Genomic DNA, 22,858 nt, shown 5'->3' on the forward strand with positions numbered 1-22,858 from the left:
TAGGTCAAAATGAAACAGTTCAGAAAATATGTAATAACTTTAAAAGACTTACTTCCTTCAGCTGGAGAAATACAAAACCAGTACAGAAAGGACCACGGTGTCCAGCACTAGGGCAGGAACAGCAGCTACTGGCACACGCGTCTGCAGAACGGCCCTGCTACAATCACACACAGTTCAACAGCATACAAGGAACGCACGTGGCTTTTCTTTTTTTCAGCCTCTTTACTGTTAGACAATCATCTAGAAGCTTGAACTGCCCATCCCACCCTTTATTACATACGGGAAAAAAAAATATTTTAGGAAGCAAAAGGATACTAATCACTTACCTGGGAAGAACTGAAGAGTTCTCCTATAGCTACAGCTCTTAAATAAGTTTTTCCTACCATGTTAAAAATTAAATAAATTTAAAAGCGAGTGCCACACAGGTCATCTCAATATGGAATTTTAGCTGGAAGAATGAGGGTAGAAACAACACTTGCCAGTCTGTAGTTTGAAGTTGACTGTATTTCAACTATGAAGCAGGTGGCAAAACTCAAGCTTGCCTACTAATCCAAGAGTCAGAGAAGTGCAGCTTGTCTCCAGAGGTATAATGGCAAAGAACTTGTTATGAAATAAATACCTGTGAAGCACCATATATGCTGAACTGTGTAAGATCCACCTGAAAGCGTAAAATAAATGAAGAAAAATTCCAATGTGGTCCTTCACTTCAAATTTCGTATTTTCATAGCAAGAACAACCTGCTGAATGTGAAATTGCCTTTTTCATTATAACAGTCTGAATTTCTGGCAACATACATGATACTACTACGATAGCCTTTTCTCTCCAAGTTAAAACTTACCAAAAACTCTGACTTCATGTTTTTTAAAGAAATAACGACTTCCTTGGTGTAAGAATAATTACCTACCTGATATATTAATTATAGAATCAAACAGTTGCAGTAACACTTTTGGAAACAGAAAGTAGCTTCTTCAGACACTATCTGAGGGGATATTTTTTTTTTAGTTGAAATGTTCAAATACGTAAACTTCACCATCTGTGGTTTGAGATTTCCAGAAAAAGATGATGGGAGGGTACCAATACAATTAATTTATCTCCATCACAAACTTACTCTTGATAGCATGTGCCTTGACCTACTGCATAAGGCTAGGTAAGAGAGCTCAGAGTCTGAATGATCAGTCAAATCGGGGTGGTAGGATTTGTCCTTTTTTAAAATCTTGTAATAGATTAATAACTGAGGAAAGCAAGATCCCTCAGATAAAGTTACTTATTTTTAGACCATCATTTTTACTGCTGCACACCATGCTCAAGTCCAAATATATTAGCACCGAGCAACTCACCATCTTCCTCTGCAAAAAATGCTGGAGAAGCTCATGGCACCTTCTGCTTGGAGTTCCAAAGGTAGGAAGCTGGAACTTACTGTTACACTGTGTTGCCTGTACACTTGCCATCCTTAATTCCATTTCCTAAACTTAGCATCACACCTTTCTTTTATATATATACACATACATATGTATAAACCTGTGCTAGGTTTATATACGTATTTATTTTGTGTATATCTATATCTAAAAATCTCTTGCTAGGTATTCAAACAAATACTGGATTGTTTTATTGCTGGAGTTCTCTATCTGTTCTAGCAGTATGAGCTGGTAACAAGAAAGCATGATGAAGTGGAGAGATGATTAACTGTAACAGCAGTAAAGCTCAGCCACTCACTCTATGTACACACACCCCCCGGCACTTTTAAGGTACCGTGGTCAGGAGCATATTGTCTGCTCCGAACTGGAGGAAAGACAGCATCCCTCCAGTATGGGTTTCAACAAAAGGAGAAAGAGCAGTTAGCCATACCATTACGTTCTGCCGTTTAATTCTCCCTTTATTATGATGTACTTGCTCTACTGGTGTAGAGCACTTCCTCCACTAAAATTCTGCTTACGTATTTGTTCAGTCCTAGCAAGAGAAATCTGCTGTTCCTCTGCTGTACCTAGGAGGAGCGGCAGCAATACAGGTTTCCCTGCAGAGCCTTGTTCGTGGCCTTAATTTACAAGAACTCTTGCCAGGGCTGGGATTTTTTTCCATTCTTGCTGTTGAGATTCTGGGAGTTTGCTAGAAAGAAACAGAATAAAATGGGCAAAGATACAGTAGGCCATGATGCAGGTGCAATTCAACTTGGATAGTCCAATTTGAATCAATACTGAAAAATTACTCCCATGGTATGCACCACAAATATTTAGCCTGCTAACATTTTCACATTTTAAAAAAATCTGCTAGTAAATGTCATGTTGGTCCTCAGTACAGTATATGAAAGTAACACCTTCTTCAAGACATGAAGACAAACATAAGATAGGTGCTTTGAAACAGTAGATCTCAAAAAGACTCATGAAGAACTTGAGTCTCATGAGCTTCCCCTCATTGAAAAGCTACAATGTAGAATTTGGGCATGCTCAAAGTTACCCAGAAGCTGAACGGCAGAACAAGGAATAGGATCCAATGCAGTCACAACTGGATCCCACAAGTGTTGAGATGCCGGTTCTTAAAACCAACCACCAAAAAACCAAAAAACCACAAAAAAAAAGCCACCAACCGGAAAAGCTCTATTTGAATGAGTCATTATTTTCACAAATGCATAGCCCAATAACATCTCAGAAGAAGAGCTGAGAGCATAAAGGGCCTAACTTTTATTCTAGATTATTAGTATTTTTGTAAAATCTTTATGTTAACACATATTTTACTGCATTAATTAAGCTGTCTTAACTGATTAGAATAAAATGTCTGTCTGGATTTAGAGTATCAATCTCCAATTGATGCTTAAGGGGTGGCTAAGTAACTTTACCGTGATCTGCTGTGCAGTGTGTTTTTTCATAGTGCCTCACGTGCAGCAGTGACCTCCAATACACCATGCCGCTCGCCTGCCTTCACATTGCTTGTTTTGCACTTTTTTGTTGCACAGAAAATTTTGAAGCAGCAGTCCCAGAGGTGTTTCATTACTGGAAAAAAAGTCGATCACCTTCCAGTTATGAACAGAATAACTTTTAGCAACTATTAAAAAACAAAAAAAAATTGCAAAACTTATCTTGCATGTGTACTTGGTAGGCACAAGATTTTAAACCCCCCAGCTAAGAATGACTTGCACATTTTTTAAATAGCAAAACTGTTTTGTAACACATGACCAAATTTAAGTATTGCAAATTAGTTACTGCAAATTTTTAGGAAATCCCGAATTTTAAAATCAGTGGTATCAAATTGCAAATTCAAAGAAAAGTACAAGGCATTTTTATCCTTACTTTGTAACGCACTAGGAAACAGTAACATTATATTAAATTGTTGCTGCTTATCCCTGCGTAAGTTTCTGAAACATGGTAAGATACGTGCCTTTACTGCTCTTGCAAGCAACTAGCTGCAATATTAGTCACTTGAAAGTTTTGATTAATGTTAAGATCAACGGCTTGAAGAAAACTATGACTAAATTTTATTTGCTTTTCAATTAGATAAAAAGTTGTTTTATCATTTAACTAGATTATAGTTATGTAAAAACATCTAGCAGTTACAGAAACTGCATCAAAATCAAGCTATCTCATATGGCTGCATAATCTGCACATTCTTGATAAAACCTGAGGTGAAGTTATTGAATACAGGAGGTGAATACTTTCCAGAGTGGACTGAACAATAAAAATTTTTTACATCTAAAAAATATACAAAAGTTAGCTGTCATTTATAATATAATATGAAAATGTGTCTTTTGTAGATAACATTCTATTCCTAATACTGAAGCTGAAAGAATCCTTTCATGTCATTTTTAACCAACATCCTCCTCCATCAGGTACTAAAAAGATAAAAATACTTAGAAAGTTCAATACAGAGTACTCCCTACGCTCTGCCAGAACAACACTTTAATTAAATATTGATACCCTTCAGGAACAGAATACCAAAATGGTAGGTAAGCAGACCTCATAACCTTGTGGGGTTTTTCTACAAATTGTCAGAGAAACACAAAATAAGGCACTTCCGTTCGTTAGATCTTAGTTGTGCTTTTCCTTGCACTCCAAATACTTTACAAGGTGGTCAGTAACCTCCTCCTCTTCGTTTTATAGCATGTAAGTGGAAATGTTTCAGGGAAGACTTAAGTGCCTTCTGTTTCTCAGACTGTTCAGGAGACAACAAAAGTTTGAAATACACTCTGCAAAACACATTTTGCTATTGCACTTTAATGAGCAAGTCAAACTCTATACCTTGATCTAACAGATCTAACAGACTGTTACACTGTTGCACAAGGGTTTCACCACTTTCCTGAGGTGCCCGGAAAACTGAAAGCCACGTAGGAATAGGACAGGAAGTCAATTTGGCTACCTCAGAAAGATTTAATTCTGGTGATTCTCAAGGACATCCATGGTTTTGTTTTGGCTTTTTCTGGGCTTCCCTATGAGAATGATTTTGAAATAAACAAGATTCACTTTCTGAGAACACCTTAAGGAATAAAATTATAAGAGAAAATCCAAATAATCAGAAAAAAAAAACCTCAGCCAAATACGACTTCAGCAAATATTTTTTTTTTAAATTACTGCCTCACTTGATGTTTCTTGGATTTTTTCCCTGAAGGAACTTCTTACAAAGCCTACACTGATGAACCCCAGAACTAAACTGGTGGGAAAAGTGGCTGCTCCTGTGGAAGGAGAGTCCATGCTTTCAAGGTTAAATGCACAGCAGAAAACAATTTAGGATTTTTTTTCTGCTGTTTTGTTTTTTTGAGAAAAAAAAATTATTTGAGAGTTTTTCATGTAGTACTAACTTCTGTCTCACCCTGCCAGTACAGCAAACCCTTAAGAGTGAATACATTGAGTATTTTTCACATAGCTTGAAAATAAACAAAGTTTTAGTTTGCTAGAATTTTTAATCAGATCTCAATTTTTTCATTTCCAGTGTCAAATACAACTTCAGGATTGTCCCAGATATAATCTAAATACAGGGTAACTACATGTAAAAAAATAAACTTACTTGCTCAAAACGTAGACTGAAGGCCTGAAAAGACAAAAGCACATTTTCTGTCTCTGCCACAACTTCATCTGTAAAACTTCAGCTTAAAGGCAGCAAAAAGAGGATGACCATATTTAAAAGAAAAACGTGGAACTGACCCTTTACGTAAGGGCAACTATGACAAGAGTCTACTGAAGGGATGATGTGGTATCACGGCTTCTAAACTCAAACTCATGTGTTTCAGGGCTTTGGGAGGAGGTGGGGGGCCTGCATCAGCCCATAAAGATCAGTATTCAGGCAGACTGAATAAATCCAAGTAATCAGCTTAAGTTAAACATTTGTTTCTAGCTAACAAGCTCAGTGACACAAATTACTTTCTCTAAATGTGCTGACAATTCTTCCACTTAAGTATTACCGTCTTTGAAATTTGCCACGAATGCAGAGGTAATTGGCCTGATGTATTTCCTAGTAATCTTAATTTACTGTGCATGGCCAAAGTTTGTTTATCAGCTGCCCTAAAAAGCTGAGGGGTGGGAGTGGAGAATAAAAGAGAAAAACATCAGTTGTGCTTTAGGTGAGGTTTGGACTCATTGCAAAGAATTATGTTGACTGAATTAGGTTCATTGTATTGCAAGCTAAGTACTAGCACTGTAAGCAAGCTTAATTTCAGTCCACTTTAAATAAAAAATACACAGTGCTCCCCCCACCTTTTTGATTTTAGTCTTCAAGGATGAAGTGATTTGAAGTCACTTGCCAGAGTTCTTGAAAATAAGGGTGCTGTAATGCTTGATGGGCAGCAATTCTCTCATCAGGATCGTATTTTATCATTGCATACAGGACACAGAAGCCTTTGGGAGACAAACTGTGCACAAGAGGAGGTATTCCTTTTCCTTTTTTAAAGGGGAAATCAAAACTCGCAGTCCTTGACCTGTGTTAAGCAAGTTGAGAACAAACAGTTATTCATGCATATTCTGAGAGAATTACAATTTACGGAAAAGAATTTATTTTCATCTGCTTTAGGTAAACTTTTATTAGGTACACATAAGTAATACTTGGAAAAAAATGTTTTCTTTCCTAACAAGTTATGTCATTGGTCCTAAAGATACTATGGAAATAAAAGGCTAAGTAAGGTTCGGATTTCCTCTGCTCTGCCTACAAGGATCACGAATGCATGACGTCTCTGGGTGAAGATAGAAGATACTGCTCTTTGGTCAGCAGATGTCACAACAGAACAAGATTTTTGTTGTGGTTCCCTGATCAGAAATTGCACACAGTTGTACAGTTATACTGTGGATATTTAAACAGTGAGATTAATAACTATGGGACTGCATACTTACTACTTGAACCTGTTGAGAGTTTTGTTAGCAGAAGCGCCTATAACGTCATGGATTTTGGAAATTTGGTCCAGCTTCAGGTCCAGGAAAGAAGGCTGAAAACCGCAAGGTAAGAGATGCAATTAGCACTAGAGAAGACACATTTAAACTAGTTTAAGTGGTATAGCTGCCACTTTGGTTAACAAAATTTCAGTTACAAGGAAGATACATTTTAGTATTACTCATTTGTGGACAGTTTAATACCAAGCAACCATTGAAGGATAATATGTGAACAGCAGATCAATACAACTGCATGTTTGGATGGAAAGAGTAGCTCGGGTTATTAAAGAGAAACCTGTAGTTACCCTTTCCTCACAGCTTTGGGATAACATATGTAACAAGAACATCCCCTGTGATGAAAGGCAATGGATATAGGACTGTGTTTTCTTCTAGTCAAGTGGCAAATCCCAGAAGACAATGTGTTTTCCTCATTTTAAGACACCAGAGTCAAGCAGTCTCCTCTTGTGGTGTATGCACACAGAAATATACAAAACCCATTCCATTCCTAACACACAGGTTCTTTGCAAGCAGCAATACTGGGAAGATGGTAATTGTATTCCTGAGCTTGATCCTCAGCTAATATAAAACTTGCCTGAAGTCCTTGAAAATACTGTTATCACAACAGAGCAATTTAACTTAACAAATAAGGTCCACAAACACTTGTTTCTTGCAAACATGTGTTGTTTTTTTTCCTTGAGAAAAAGTTCCTTAGCAGAACATTTCCTTGAGCTTATAATTTAAGAAACATTTCAGTAGCACCACATGATTCTTGAAAGCAAAACACTCAGCCCTCTTTGTGGACAGGGGAAACTTCTTTAAACTGTTCCCAAATTCAATCAAACAGCTGCCTGCACACTTCTCTCTATGTCTTCATAAAGCTCTGAGTAGAGGAAGGAGAAAAAAGAGATCTGATGGATGTTGTGCCGTTATATCAAGACAAGCAGCTGGGAATAGCTTGTGTGTGATCTACAAAAATGTGCTGTCTCTAAATGTAAAACTATAACATAGTGAAGAACAACTGTGCAATCCACAAAAAAATGTAATCCAAGAACCATAATTTGTAATGAACAGAAAGAGGAAGACCAAGATCTGAAGGATAAGGACAGCTGAATAGAAGAGTTAAAAATTCTTATGCACTATGGTGTTAAAGCATAAAGGATTACACAAACATGCAACAGCAGAAATGGCAAGATATACTTAAAAAGAAACAAACCTTCCATAACTTCCTTTAGCTTGGCAAGACTGTACCTTTTTTAATTTGGTAATTTCCAATAAACATCCCTCATTTCTCTCTGAACACATTTATCAGGTGTCTGAAAATGTGCAATGGTTACAAAGAATGAAATTTGTTATATTAAGCTAAAATTATGAGGACATATCTTCAAGGGTTTTTTGCCCTAAGAAAACTTAAGTCTGCAGCATGTAATTTTCTTGCCAAACTTCAAAGCCCACGTGATTCAAATTGAAATGGAAAAAATGGCATTTTTTAAAGCTTTTGGTCCCAATTTACTTTGCAAGAGAACTGCCACATTTGGGATTTTTCTGTTAACAGTTTTCTGACCGAAGCAGAACTGTTTCTACAAGTTAGCAGGCAAAGCATAAGGGTTGTCATTTAATGTGATAGTGACGGCAGCAGCTGCACTTGCCATGTGGAGGAGGAGGAAAGAAGCAAAGCAAATGTTATCACTCCTGGTTGCATATCAGAGACAGCAGCGTGGGAGGAGAATAAAGAAGAACTGCCGCTGTTGCTAGGGCACAAAGATAATGGAGAAATACTCATGGTGGTTATTTTTCCTTTTTTCTTGAAGACCATAACAATTTTTTTGAGTTATAGTTTCATCATCACTGAAAAGCTTTAATCTGAGTTTTCCTGAAGTCTTCCTTCATCGGAATCCAACTTCTAAATATTCCAGGACACCATAAGGTCCTGGCACAAGGGTCTTAAAAACACTCTATTATAAATCAAAGTAGTATATCAGAGAGTGTTTTCTCTAATCTCCTCTGTTTTTGCAGAATAGTAAGTCAAAAAAAGAGAGAAAACATTTACTATCAAGTGCATTAACAAGACTGAGAATCATTAGTAAAGCTCATTGAGAGGCAATGAGCTATACTCTATCCAGAGATAAAGCAGAAAAAATAATTTTTAACCAAATTAAAATACAAAGCAAACCAGGGGGGGCAGGGTGAAGACCAAACAACAAAACAACCAACTGTACAAGAATGTTATTTACCTTGTAAATAATGTTTTGTTGGTACTATTTACCCTTGAACATCCCACTGCTTTACAACTAACCTGCCATAGGGTGAAGAGAGTGCTAGACAAGACAGGATTACTGCTTCTTGAACCCTGCAAACTAATCACAGAAGAAGCTTCCACAAAACCATGGAAACAAGATCGTATTACCCATACCACATGCTCCTTATTTCAGTTATTTACCTTTGATTTTCTTGATTAATAATAAGCAAAACCCTCCACTGAACACTGTACCTTGTGACTTCATAGAAAACACATCCAGTACTCCACATAGCAATCTTGTAACTGTAGTAGCCATTTCTAAGTAAGCATTCAGGTGCTCCATACCAGCGTGTGGATACATATTCCATGTGTGGCTGCTTAGAATAGTCTTACAAGGTCCGAAATTTCTTAACTGCAAAAGTAAAGAAAGTATTTTGACAAATTAAAAACACTGAAATATTCAAGCAAAGATTTTCCTTAAATGTGTGAAATGGCATCATAAAATAAATCACAGATTACTTTAAGAATAAACTTTCAGAAATCCCAGGCATAGTATTATAGCAGTAAAACTGCATTAAAATAACAAGTAGCTCCGAGCTTGAAGATATCTGTGTCCTATAACGTGCAAATACCATACTGTACATCATTGAAAGACAGACCTAAGAGTTAATTGAAAAGTGTATGGACTACAACTGAAGGGAAGACTGCTAAGTAGGACATCTGGATGAAGTTATTTTCTTGGAGTTCTTGTGTTTAGCAGTGATACATTAAGTGGTTTTGGCTTGTCTTTGTAATGGCTTCTCCTGTACACTTCTAAGACTTAAAAGAAAAAATTATCTCCAGAAAATAAAATTTCATAAACTAAACTTTGAAATCCTTGCTTTTCAGACAACAGGGAAATAACATTCTGAAACTGTCAGGAGAATAGATTTCAGTGAAGACATCTTCTGAAAGCTAGTACCTTCTGCTATTTTGTAGGAATAACATCCACTATATGCAGGAACTGAATGCAGAAAGAGTGAGCTGCAGAAGCGAACCTCATTGCTTGTTTCTAGGTTAACACAGAGAGGAAATTATGTATTAAGAGGATAAAGAACAGTTTTTTAGATTGGACTGAACATATGCAGGCTGTAATGCATCTGATTCATTTCAGCTTTTAGCCAGTAACAAATTTGCTTGTTCACTCCTCTAGATCAGGAATATGGTACTGGAGACAAGGTCTATATATTTCTTTAAACCTGTACTTTTATTCATGAAGAAGCTTTACCTTCTCAGAGTTGATATATTTCACTTTTAAGTATTCTCACATAAAATTAATTACCTTTATTAATACGTTTTCTGGTTTCACATTTCTGTGAAATACCCCATTTCTGTACCACTATAAACACACCAGAGAGAAGAGTTCAGTAAAAGATAAACATTATCTATGCTTCCAGTTACTTGCAAAAACATACTTAAAGAAACTAACACTTTCTTCAAACTTATCCACAGCATAGTAAAAAACCAGAGTTTTGCCACCATGGTGAGACAACAGCTACAGGTATCAGAAAAGGGAAAATTCAGGAAGGGGAGGCCAGGCTTTCTGCTTTTGCTTTCGCCAGGGTGACCAAAGGATTGCAAGGGCCACTCCCTCCCAGGAGGGCTTCCCGCAGCAAGTACTGCAGCTCCTTTGGGTGCTGGCAGCAGCGTGGGCTGCCCGCTTGCTGCCTTCCAGGGCTCTGCTAGCAGCAAAGCTGCATCTCAGCAGTGACCTTTTTTTCTGCCTGCAGCAGTCTGCTGCCCAGACAATTGTATGTCTCTGCTTAGAGATGACCCTGAAATAAATGTACGATACATTTACTGTAAAGCTGTTGCTGAACCACGTCTCTTACCTATGTATGTAATCAAGAAATTTGCATAACTGGTACATGTAGTTCATCCCCCCACCCCGTAATGGCTTTCTTCTTCCTAGAACTAAATTTGAACTTGCACAAGTCCTTTTTAGCAAACAACAAATAAAAAACCCAACAACTTTTCAGCTTCCAATAGTGCATTGATAGTACCTTTTTCAATTATACTATTTCTGTCATTTATAGCTAGCTTTCTAATCCATTTTCCACTCAACTTCAGGCATAATTTAGATTTCAATATGCACCAGAATAGCTCGGCTACAGACTATTGAACTGACAGTTGTTAATCTGCCTTAGCTTTTATTGCATGTCTTTCTTAGTATATTTCCCCAAGTTCTAACAGAACTGCAATATTTCACTTCTAAACATCTAATTTCTTCTCCAAACAACGTATCTGTCCTTAAGGTTCAAGATTCATTTCAATCACCTCAAATTACTGCAACACTGAAATGACTGTGATTCACATTCGACTTGCAAATTAATGGTTAACCTATGTAGTTTAGCTTGCCATTGCCATTGTGCAATAACGACTATTATAAAATTTATCTGTTTTTCAGAGCCATTCCGTAACTACTCAGCTTTTTTCTTTTATAGGCTCCAAAGGCCTTTTAATCTTGCTGTAATGCCTTTATGTAACTCTGCAATGTCATCAAGGGAGGCAGAAATGATCGCATTTTTGAAAAACAAAGCAGGTACTGATCTGCCTGATGACAGTAGTATGAGTAATTGGCTGGGGAGGAGGAAGGAGATGATCAGGACAATAACCCATTGAGGCTGCAAGTCCTAGCAGCCAGCAGGATTTGTGTTCCTAACTGATTACAGTCCTCCTCCAGTCAGCTGCGTAATCCACTGAGCAGGATTAGATAAGAAAGTACTTGACACAGAGTACCATTTACATTGGGAATTGTACTATTATTACCCCAGTAGAGATAAATGGTATTTCAACATCAGGATTTTTGCCATTTATTGTAGAAAAGATTTTATAAATACGCAGCTATTCAAACCAACTGGGATTATTACTAGTATTTAAGAAATCAGGCCTTCACAAAAAGAAGTCACGCTCAATTGTTTTTTCATTACAGGCCACTAGTAAAATCTGAGGCCGATGCTCTTCTACTTCCAGATTTATCATTAGAAAAACCTTTTTTGGAATTAATGATGAAGTGTATCATAAGGCAGCAGCACTTGAGCCTAAAATTGTTTTCGCTTGAGGTATCTTCCCCACCTCTCTGAGACATAATTTTTTCATCATTTTAAATGACCAAATTGTTCTTGCTTAAACAAAAGGCAAGACTATTTTTCAGTTATTAAATGACCTGTGAACTGTTCTGCTAATTACATAAGTGTCTCTATACACCTTGTTAAATTAGAAATTCACTTTCAGTCAACCTCTGCTTCAAGTTTCGATTCATTACAAAACTTTGTACAAGCTTGCCTCTTGTTTTCCAACCTAAAGTATTTTTAAATTGGTCTGCACCTATATTAAACTTAATTTTGCAAAATACAGAGTAGCTGGGAAATAAGAAGTATTCACATTACTATACACTGTAGGTATTTATAAAAGACTCCAAATCATCCAAGATATAACTCCTTTTGTACACTCTGAAAACTGTTTTGTGACAGAGCATCGCCAATGAAAAATTTAATTGTTTTACAAATTAGTAATGCACTCCTTCAAATCACAATGATGAAAGTTCAAAAGGAGCTCCTTCTACTTGCCATTGCTTTCTGGATATCCTCAGTCAGTAAGTGTTCTGGCTCACAACTAAGATTAATTTTCCAATTTAATTATGTACTTGTAACTTGTGGCAGTCATTTCAAACAATAAATATGGCAAAGATTCCATTTCTTGACTTTGCAATAAGCCACAAGTAGAGTTGGCTGGGGAAGAAAATAAAAACTATTTCTGCCCCATAGGAAATTGTGGTGTTGACACATCTCCTTTGAAACACAAAAATTAATTTCTGAAATATCCAACACAGTTGACACAAATGAAATGCTAATACTTCAAAATATCAAAATACTTTTTAAAATTTATTATACTCTCCATAGGAATCTGTTGTTCATTTTCCCATTTTATTCTGTGATTTAACAAGCTCTACCCCCTGTGCCACCACCTTATACAAGGTGAAAAAAAGACATTATATCATGTGAAACTAAATCCACACACAGAATCCAGACCATAAAGAACCACCAGCAATTTATAGAAGTTCAGGTAAACCCAGATTAATGTTCCAATAACCCCTAACTGCAGCACTTCAGATTACAATTGAACGCAGATTTCATTTTGAACTGATTCACCATGCCATAGAAAAGGTTTTTAAAACTAAGTGCGGGAAAACAATCTTCACATGGAAAACCTGAATTTGATAAAAATTGTATTTTAAAATAGAAGAAGCATAACAGAACATACTTAAACTATTAGACTAATTTCCATCTGTATACAACACTTAATATAGAGGCTTTTTCAAGTGAAAAGAATGAGACACTGAAAAATGTAATCAAATGAAAGCAAATATTCTGTGGTTAAAAAAAAAAAAAAAAAAAAAGAGAAGGCATTTAAAGAACAAACCTAAACATTCTGGTTTATCATAACTAAAGTACAGTATCTTTCCTGGAAGGAGAAGATACAGGATTGTTTTTAACGCACTAGACTAACTTACTATCAATGAAGACTCCTTCCTATATGCTCTTACTCTGACTTTACAACTTAACCAATTTATCCTAGAAAAAGAAAATGTTTTATTAAAGCCAGCAAATACTAATGTCTGCTTCAGTGATCCGCAAACAAATGTATTTTAATCTCAACTTTTTATATAGGTCAGGAAAGGGGTTATTCCTTTTGTTTGAGATCTGAATACTCAGTGTCACTAACGTAATGTTTGGGATCAAGTCTTTTACCTATTCTGTTACACTGAACGCCAGTTGTATGCTCAGTTATTTAAATGAATCTCCCAACTGTTTAAATATTACAAATTTTTAACTATTCAGAAAAAAAATCCTCTTTTAGTATTTCATTATAAGTAAGTACCCCTTGATTTGCTGTATCCAGTTCCTTTGGTGTCTATAAGAGATCTGGTTTTAAATCAGCTTTTGTTCTAAATGTTCTTTGTAGGAACTCTTCCTTAAGCTTTACAATCTCCAACCTGCTCCAACAAACAGCTCCAGAATTTTTAAATACAGGCGGTCTCAGAGAACAATGTTATTTTATAGCAAAAACTTGGTAAAGGGCATTTTTACTAGATATAAAAATTGGAGAACATTATTCATTGGTTCAGTAGTTTTTGAAACAAATAGGAATACTTTTCTTGTTATATCACTACAGTGCTGACATAACGAAAACCCCATTCAAGTTGTATTTTTTGTTACATAAAGTAATTATTTTGTGTTTTGCAGCCAATGTTGTTTCCCTGCTTTTAGCCAAAGTTTGACTGTAGAAATAGATGGCTGTGGGCCTGACTCACTAGAAACCTGCATGCATCCACGCCTTAAACAAGTGGGTATATTGCACTGGAAAGAAACAGAAAGCAAGGCAGTACAGCACAAAATTTCCCTATGACTTTTATAATATGTAACGGTGAACAACCAAGTGAAAAATAATTAATTCCACTTTGTGTTCTACACAAAGAGGGTTTGTGTGTTTCTTAAGCGTATACTACATACTTTTTATCAGCTCATGAATATTCATGTCCGTAAGTTCATATATCAGTGAAAGGGAGCCAGCTTTTTTATCACTTAAGAAACAAATAAGAAGATTTTAAGCTAGAAATAAAATTTACATGTTGATTTGTATACACCGTAGGAAAAAAGTACATAGTTTAACCAGTATTAAAGTGGACGTTTTCATTTTTAATTGATACTTTTTCATAGAAGTTCTTCAACATAGGTCTGAGGTGTCATAGTTTTAGTTTACACTATCCAAATCATCCGTTGCAAAAGTTAACTGATTTACCCTGTCAAGTTATTTGAAGGCATCCTTTCCAGGCATATCACACTGTTCAGTATCAAGAAACTTCCAGTAAACTAACTGATACCATCTTACAATAGAAGACAGGAAAGCCGTTACATATGAATGTACTTCCTAGTTAGGTCACCAGCAGCGCTCTATTGCCTGGAGATGAGCACCTGACTAGAATCTGTGTTTTGCTGACAACAGCAGTTTTAAGTATTATCACGATATGATAATACATCTGACACTTTGTTCTCCATTTCACTGCCCTGCAGAGGCAGAACAGACATCTTTAGGTCTTCAGGTTTTCTTGTGAGATCATTGTACTAAAGCACATCCTCTCCACAACGTTCCATGAACCCAGACAGAAAAAGGTGGAGCGTACAAGCTGCAATTCAGTTTGCAGACAGTGTGAAAGAGCTAGGGGAGCTGGCTGGCCATCTGGGTTACACTTAGTTAACGGCACAGCAGCTGAAGCTGAGAATTCCAGAAAGCTAAGCCGCCGACACGATTACTGGCTTTTCGTGTATTTGGAGAAAATGGGCCTGTCAATAACAGCACAGTACCACAGCCTCGAGCAGAAGAGTAAGACAGCCTGAAGAGCCAGAAAAATATATTTTAGAGCAGTCAACAAGTTTCGTGTCAAGTATTTCAGTAATGAAGTAAATGTCTGCTGTTACATAGTGATGAAGTGTAACACACAGTAATGCAGTAAATGCTGTCATGAAATCTGACCTCTTTGTGAGACAGAACATGTCCCCAGAAGACACTTAAGTGCCTAACGAGGCTAAGGAACCCAACTTTGTCACTGGCTGATCTCTTCCCAAATTCATAGCTCAGCTGCTGTCAAATTCAGAGTTCTAAACTTCTGTTATTTGCAAAGGGGTGTCTGCAAAGCTGGCTTTGAAGCGATACTGCCAATCTGCCTCAATGATACTGCCAATCTGCCTCAATCCCTAGTTCAAACTGACAAGTCAAACCAGGATCTTTGAAGCACCAAAGCCTATTCCAGCAGATATGCTCTGAGCGTGCCTAACCAAAATACTGTCTCCAGTACACGTGATGTTGTGCAGTTAAAGCACTCACTGGATATGGGACATGGGTTGAAATCACCAGCAACTATTACGTATTATGATATGAAGTTTAGCTATGCTTAAAATATATCTAGTCTATAATTTTAATATTGAGGTTGAAATATTTTTGGTCTTTTGCAAAAGTGCCAGAAAAAGTGAGCACTAGATCAGATTTTCTTAATAAAAAAGGCGTAAGGACTTCAGAATTCAACATATTTGTTGGGTTTTTTTTTTCTTTCTGTTGGAATGAAGAGCTGATTAAGTGCCTACAGGTTGCCTCTAGACCCAAAAGTTACTGGATATCATGCAAATATAGGAATAAAGAAGAAAGAAATGAAAGCACCATACTTACAAGACAACTTCATGCAACATAAGGATATTAGGATGCAGATTCAACCTCCTTAGTGATAGTATTTCTCTCAGATTATTCACCTGTTTCATACTAAAACTGAATTAGAAAAGACGACGACTGACTTGCAGTCAGGGACTGGATTATAATTGTCTTTCTTCCCTGCCATGAGACTATCAGAACCTACTCCACTTTAGTCTGTAATTGAACTTTCAAGTGCAGGACCTAATAAATGGTCTGCCTACTTTCTTTCTTTCTTTGTAGAGCAAAGCAGTAATCAGTAAATGGCTTTATTCCTTCTTGCAGCTTGGAGTAGCTGGACTTACCCGAACAAGTAAGCAGTAATGTATTGCACTCCAGACATCAGTTACCATGCCAAGGAGCTATCTGGGAGGAATTTGGTGTTGCATTATATGTATGATGCTGTTTATTCTGCGCCAGTGTAGCATACATTCCAACTGCTGCTCAGCATGATGCCGAAAGTGACAACCCAGCCCTGCCAAATTTAACATGTAAAATAAAGTTTTGATAGTAACCTCTTACATGTAAAATAAACACTATTCAACTGTTGTTTAATTATGATGTTGTCCTCCTAGACTATAATAAAAAATAACACTACACACTACAGAAACTCTGGAAAAGAAGCAGGAAACAAAGAGCTTTGCACACTACTTAATGGATCAGAACAGGATACATTGGCCTTTTCACAGTCAGATGTAAAGCTAAACACCCAAACAGTATTTCCCAATTTGAAACTAGGAGAAATACCTTGTACAGCCAGGTTCTGCTTAAAACACTGTTACCTGTTGCTAAAAGAGTTAATTTCATCAGCAGACCTTATTGGTCAATTATCAAAGGGTTAAAGGCCTAAAAGATGTTTTAAACATGCTACATGAAAAAAAGAGTCTGCTTGTTATGCCCTGCCACTGAATTGGTATACTATCTGCCCTTGATATAGTTAGGCAATTAAATAATCTTTTGATTGGACAATTTGGTCAGTTGTAGGTAATGTACAAATGGACAAACAGTTCTCTAATAACACAACAGAGAATCAAAAGCTACATTAGTTGAAGATATTTGAGTTATCTTTTTTGTTTTTAATTTACAGCCTTTGCAATTCCGAGTTACATTGTGAAATCTCACCTAAGAGCAAAATGTTCCATTTTACTTTGTATGTACAAATGTATCACTCCCACCAATTTCACTAGGAACTTAATAAATTTAACTGAGAATACAAAATTAGTGACCCAAAAGACACTGTTTGTCACTTACGTATTTGGAGGAGAATGTCAAGTCTATGTCTACTTCCACACAGCCCTCTCCTCTGTTTTCCTGACTGGTAAAAAGCACCTATTTTGTGACCATATAAGATCTTGCTGACGTATATAATTAAACGTAAATGCAAATACGAAGTAGAACTAATGCTATACATGGAGTAAAGACAAATAACATGTTTTTGACCTGCATTAAAACAATATTTAAAGTAAGACTGAAAAAAGTGTTGTCTAGGGGGAAGACCGACACATTTCTTCTTCCTGCGATTATTATTTACAGCAAAAAGGAAAACAGCACACGTATATTCAGTGCATCTGGCACAGCAGAAATCAACTATTTTGTCCTCACGCTTCTCGTTCCACCCTGGACCCAGTGGCCAGGCAGAATTTAGTACAGTGGATGACATCAATTAGAATACTCAAGGAAATAACCCAAATCCCAAATGGAAAGGCCTGGCACAATCAGTAGCAGAGGCCCCTTTTTGTATGTACTACATGCAAACCTTTTTAATACACATGTACTCAAAAAACTTCACTTAGTCTTAATTTCACATTTCCTCACCAAATTTAAATGAGTTTTTCTGTAGTACTATGATGAATTATGCATACCTTTCAAAATGTGGCTTCATGTGTTTACAGGCATAGTAATTTCCATCCCAAAGACTGTGTCTTCAGAATATAGAAAATGTTCCCTCTCCTATCTGACCAGTTGGTTTAGTCTAAAAACAAAATTATACCATTTCAGTATGTTTAAAATACAAATTGTTATGAAGATTTATGGTTTTGATCCATATTTGATTTGTTAAATTCTAACAGAAAACTTCTTTTTTAAAAAAGGTGGGGTTTGTTAACACACTAGTTAATTGAGAGAAAATATAATGAATACCAGCCAATGAAGTTTTGCTGCCCATATTACAGAAATCTATATTCCTGAAAGTAAAATACATTAATTCCATCTTGGACAATGAACTACTACCTTCTTGCTCACAGACACAATGCCTCTGCACACAACATTTCATTCTCTTTAATGCTGCAGCACATTAGCAACTCGTACCTGAACTTACTTTTTGCTTCTTTCGCCAAAAAAACCCAACATTTGTTTACATTGTACTGAAAACATAAAGTTATCTTAAAAAGCAAGTGTATCTTGTCATTGTTCCATCATGTGGGTTTTGCTGTTGTGGTGGTTTTGGGGGCTTTTTTTTGTTGGGGTTTTTTTGGTTGGTTGGTTGGGTTTTGCTGTGGTATTTTTGGTTGGGTGGTTATTTTCATTTGTTTTTGTTCCCCCCCCCCCCCCCTTTTTCTTTTTTAAGCAAAGCAGCTCCTGCAGTTCCTGATTTTAAAGCTTCCACACTAGGCCAAAGTGCTTGAAGAAGTGCATCAAGCACAAGGATGCTGAAATCAATCAAATCTAGTTCTGTAGAACTTTAAGAGATGAAACAGATAACATAAGGATTATGACAAAAGCTTTATGTATATTAGTTTTCCAGTCGCCTCCTAATTGCCTTCAGAACTGACATTTATTTTCTCTCCTCCTTTATTCTCCTTCAGCTTTGTGATTAACTGTTCCTTACCAATCCCAGTGCCTGGTTCCCTTCACCCACTTCATCCTCCCGTTTCCCTTTATTTTTAGCACCTACAGATTCTATCCTTGACAATTCTTCCAGTAATTCCACCTAAGCAAAACCCAATTCTGGTTAGCTTTATGCTGCTGTTGCTTTTGACATAGTCTTATTATTTAAGAAAGAACCAAACCCAGTTATTTTGAGGGAGGCAGACCTGGAAAGCTTTTTCATCATACTCAACCCGTTTAAGGAAGTCAGAATAACTGTAGGAGTCTTAAGCTATGTCGATAGCAGTAAATTCAGTGAAGTGTACTTGTCTGTATTAGTTACTGTGACAACAGTTCCTGGCCTGGATTTGACCTCTGACAACCACCGCTCTCCTAGGCATCTTCCCAGCCTTATGTGAGGACTCCTTCTAAGGTCATTTCTCCAGCAGTTTCTGTCCTACTGCCTTGTTTTGGAAGATAAAGAGAATTTACTAGCATAGATGTGGGGCATTTCATGCCAGTTGCTCTTTGTGTCCAAGATTTCCAGATATGTTTAATTTACAAGTATAAATACAGCCTCACAGTGGAGAAAACCTGCCAAGACTTTTGTGGAGGGAAAAGTTACTTAAGCAGGGACATTCTAACACTGTCTTCCAACTTGCAATCAGTTTGTGTGGTCTTCATCTCTTTTCTCCTCCCCGACTTTCACACTTACTCCTGTTAAAAATAAAAAAAAGGTCTTTCCTTTCCTTGTGATCCAAATGTTTGTATTTTAATTAGTAGAAACTTTCCCCTTGCAAATCCCTCTTTCTCCAATACAGTAGCAGCACTTCTGTGAGACTTGTCAGTTGCTCTTCTAATTTTTATCACCTGGTGCTTAGGTTTTCTGATCATTATCTGCTGTATCATAAACTAATTAGGTCATCTAAATCTGAAAAATAGGAGAAAGCAGAGTAATTTGAAATCAATGACACCATCTAACGCACTCTATACAGACAATTTACATTTAGAACTATTTTAAAAGCAGAAACAGACTTTGAAAATTATTATGGGTAAAGGAGCAATCTCTAACAGAGACTTCAAAATAGGGAAGAGACCAGCAGACTGTTTAATTCATTTGGCCATTATTTAATAACTGGTCAGTAAGTGCTTTAAGGAAGGTGATCCCTAGCCTTTGGTGTTCACTAAGCAACATGACTAAGAGCAAGTAAAATGCTTTGCCAGTAGCAATCACACTTTGCACCATATTCTCTAACCCTACCTTAAGTTTTACAATCCTATTTAAATAGCTAAATATAAGATGGAGATCAAAAATTCAGAGTACTTAAATACCACTCTTGCATAATTCCAAACAAAAAGTGTCAATGGATTTTTTTTGGTAGCAACAGATCCTCTCCTGTAAGTTACACAGTGGCAATGTTATATGTTCATGTAACATCAGAGCCAGTCCTGTGGCAAAAAAAATCCCAGGTAGATAAGAAAAAAAATTAGCTATTTGTTAACCTACTCTTTGATTCTAATCGATGGCAATCCCATATTTTTATTTTCCTAAATGCAAGTAATTAATTCTCCAGCATAAAAAAAAATACTCAAATCATACGATCTGAAAATAAGATCTTAATATCTATGGTATATCAGCCATAGGTGTTAATGAACCAAAGTACTTCGGCAGACAAACACAGGGAAAGCATTATTGTACAAATTTATTGAAAATATTCGTAGATATATAAAGAAGTTAGACAGTATATGTTTATATAATTTGGTTTTGTTTATATTTTCTTCTAGACATGTATTTTGCCCCTACAAGAGAAGTCCAGATGACAGTGGCGGGCTCAAAATAATTTTATTTTTTAAATTTTATTTTAAACTGAAGAGTTCTAATAGTGTAAGAAGAATTAATTATTTACACACTCTAAAATAGTCTTACAGAACTAAAGAATTTTTTCATATAAGGTTTGTTATTTTAATGTTTTACAACAGAGCGCTATATATACAAAAGAAGAAACCTGCACTTAAACAACTCAGGCTTTTGCCTGGCACTTAAGAGAGCACCATCCAGTGAAAAGAATGACAGTAAAGACCTAAATGATTTCAATTGACCAAATAAAGTGCAGAATCAAAATGTCTCCGATGCATAAAATCAACACGTAAACTCTCAACAAAATATCACTGAAAATAGGAGAGCTTTTCTCCTAGGGAGAAAAAGAGAATGATCATGTGACCCCTTAGTTATTGTTTAATGAGAAGCTGAAAGGAACTCTTGCCACTGTAAGAATAATAACATAAAAGTTTATATAAATAAGAAATACAATTCAGACCTTAAATGTACTAACAATCTAATACAAATTTTGAATTTGCATTCACAGGCCAAGACTTCTGGAGATTCTTAAAAATCCACTTCAGCATCATATAACTGATCCTTCAAAAGCAACCAGGTGGTAAAAAACCTCACCAAAACAACTGACTTCAAACACATACTGAAAGAGAATAGTCAGGTCAAAGTATGTCAATTGTAAGCTATGCAACTTGGTACAGCTACAAAACGAAACTAATTACTAGCTTGTTTGCCTGAATTCGTGGAACTCGAAGATGATCAGTGCCAGAAGTGTTAAAAATTTTATCAGCATTTTAAGACTGAAAACTTTGAGGATGAAATTGAATGAAGTATTTTAATTACCCTTGCACATAACATTAAAGAATAACATAAAGAATAATCATAACCTAATCATGGGTTAACAATTCTTTCATGGCATCTATAACAAGCTAGACATTACCTAACCTCTTCCTTTTCTCTCCTGTTTCAGCACACAGCTGTTCAGGCTTAGTGGAAAGGCAGATAAAGGTTAGGAAGAATAAATTGTAGCAATCTGGATTAGTCTAACACCAAAAAAAGTGGCCACAAAAATGGCAAGGAGGTAATCATTCAACAGAAGGACAGTTTAATGTGCAAGAAGCTACAGGACCCTGGAAATTAGGAACAATGTAACTCAGAATTATGGGCAAATAATGGAATTCAAAGACTACACCTCTATTGCTGTTAACTACAGAGCATAGAAAATCAGTCATCATTTGGAATTAAAGAATCCAATACAAAATAACAAAAAAGATCGCACTACAATAGTCAAAAAAGGGTATTATAAAAACCTAAAGCAGATTATTTTGCTGCAAAGATGCCAGCTAGCTGAGGAAGAAAAAGCCATGACAATTAAATACATTGATGCTTGTGGGAAGAGAGAAATAACCAAAAAAATGAAGAAAGCAACAAGAAGTTCAAATTCAGCCACAGTCACAAGGCCATGGCACATGATTTCTGTGTTCAGAAACACACCCGATGTGTAGGATGCGACATGGGATGATTTGAGGAAGGATGCTAAGCAATGCAAGGAAAGGCTTGAAGAACGAAGCATGAGAAAAAGCCAGCAGCTTCTGAGAAATTACTCAGAGACCAGAGAGGCTATTCCTTCACAGGGGCGAGGGTAAGATTTATTAGCGCCCTGTTGAAGAGGAGGACTGGCACGCAGAGACCAGCATTTTACGAGTACGGACTCCGTTGGGAGAACTAGGAGCTGGCAATGGGCTGCAGCGATGGCTGTTTCTAAGGGCTACGGTAGCACCTCGGCCCGCCTCCGCCAGGGCGCTCCCCCGGGCCCGGGCCGCCGGCCTCTCAAAGGCGCGGGGCCCGCGCCGCCCCTCAGGCAGGGTCCTCTGCCCGCGGCCTCCACACCGCGCAGGGCCCGCTGTTTTCCCCCGCGCCCTCTTACTGTTCATCCCGCCTCGGGTGCAGGTCTCCGGGTGAGCGAGAGAGGCGCCGAGCGCCCCGCGGCCGCCGAGCATCTCCTGGCCCAGCCCGGCCCTCCGCACGCCATGTTGTATTTCCGTCACCCTGGCAACCGCGCAGGCTCCGGCTCCCCGCGCCAGGCTCCGCCCCCGCCCCTGCGCGCCCCGCCCCTCCCCGCCCCTCCCCGCCCCCGGCGCACGGCGCGCCCGGCGCAGGGGGAGCCGCCCCGCCTCTGCTCGCCGCGGCCACTGCGCCTGCTCGGGGGCGCGCAGCAGGGTGTCCGTTAGTAGCACGCGGAGGTGGGGGGGGTCAGCCGCTCCTCCGGCCGCGGGGTTGCGGTGGGCCGGTGCGTCCGCCTCGGCGCTGCGGCCTGTCAGCCTCCTCCGGTGCCGTGCTGTGCGCGGAGCGGTTCTTCTC

At 37.6% G+C, this 22,858-nt stretch overlaps 1 protein-coding gene across 1 annotated transcript; it reads right to left on the bottom strand.

Moving 5' to 3' along the window:
• Window positions 1-204: 204 nt before the first annotated feature.
• MOK (MOK protein kinase) lies at window positions 205-22,431 on the bottom strand (the record flags this gene model as incomplete). Its single annotated transcript, XM_080396350.1, is given in 10 exon segments — window positions 205-5,895; window positions 6,308-6,410; window positions 8,830-8,965; window positions 14,130-14,200; window positions 15,841-15,930; window positions 17,721-17,768; window positions 17,770-17,791; window positions 17,794-17,830; window positions 18,686-18,787; window positions 22,189-22,431. Coding segments are annotated over 10 exon segments (1,062 nt in total). The 3' UTR covers window positions 205-5,685.
• Between the last annotated feature and the right edge of the window lie 427 nt (window positions 22,432-22,858).

This window comes from Falco punctatus, assembly GCF_963210335.1.
Source record: "Falco punctatus genome assembly, chromosome: 7".
Taxonomy (NCBI): Eukaryota; Metazoa; Chordata; class Aves; order Falconiformes; family Falconidae; genus Falco; species Falco punctatus.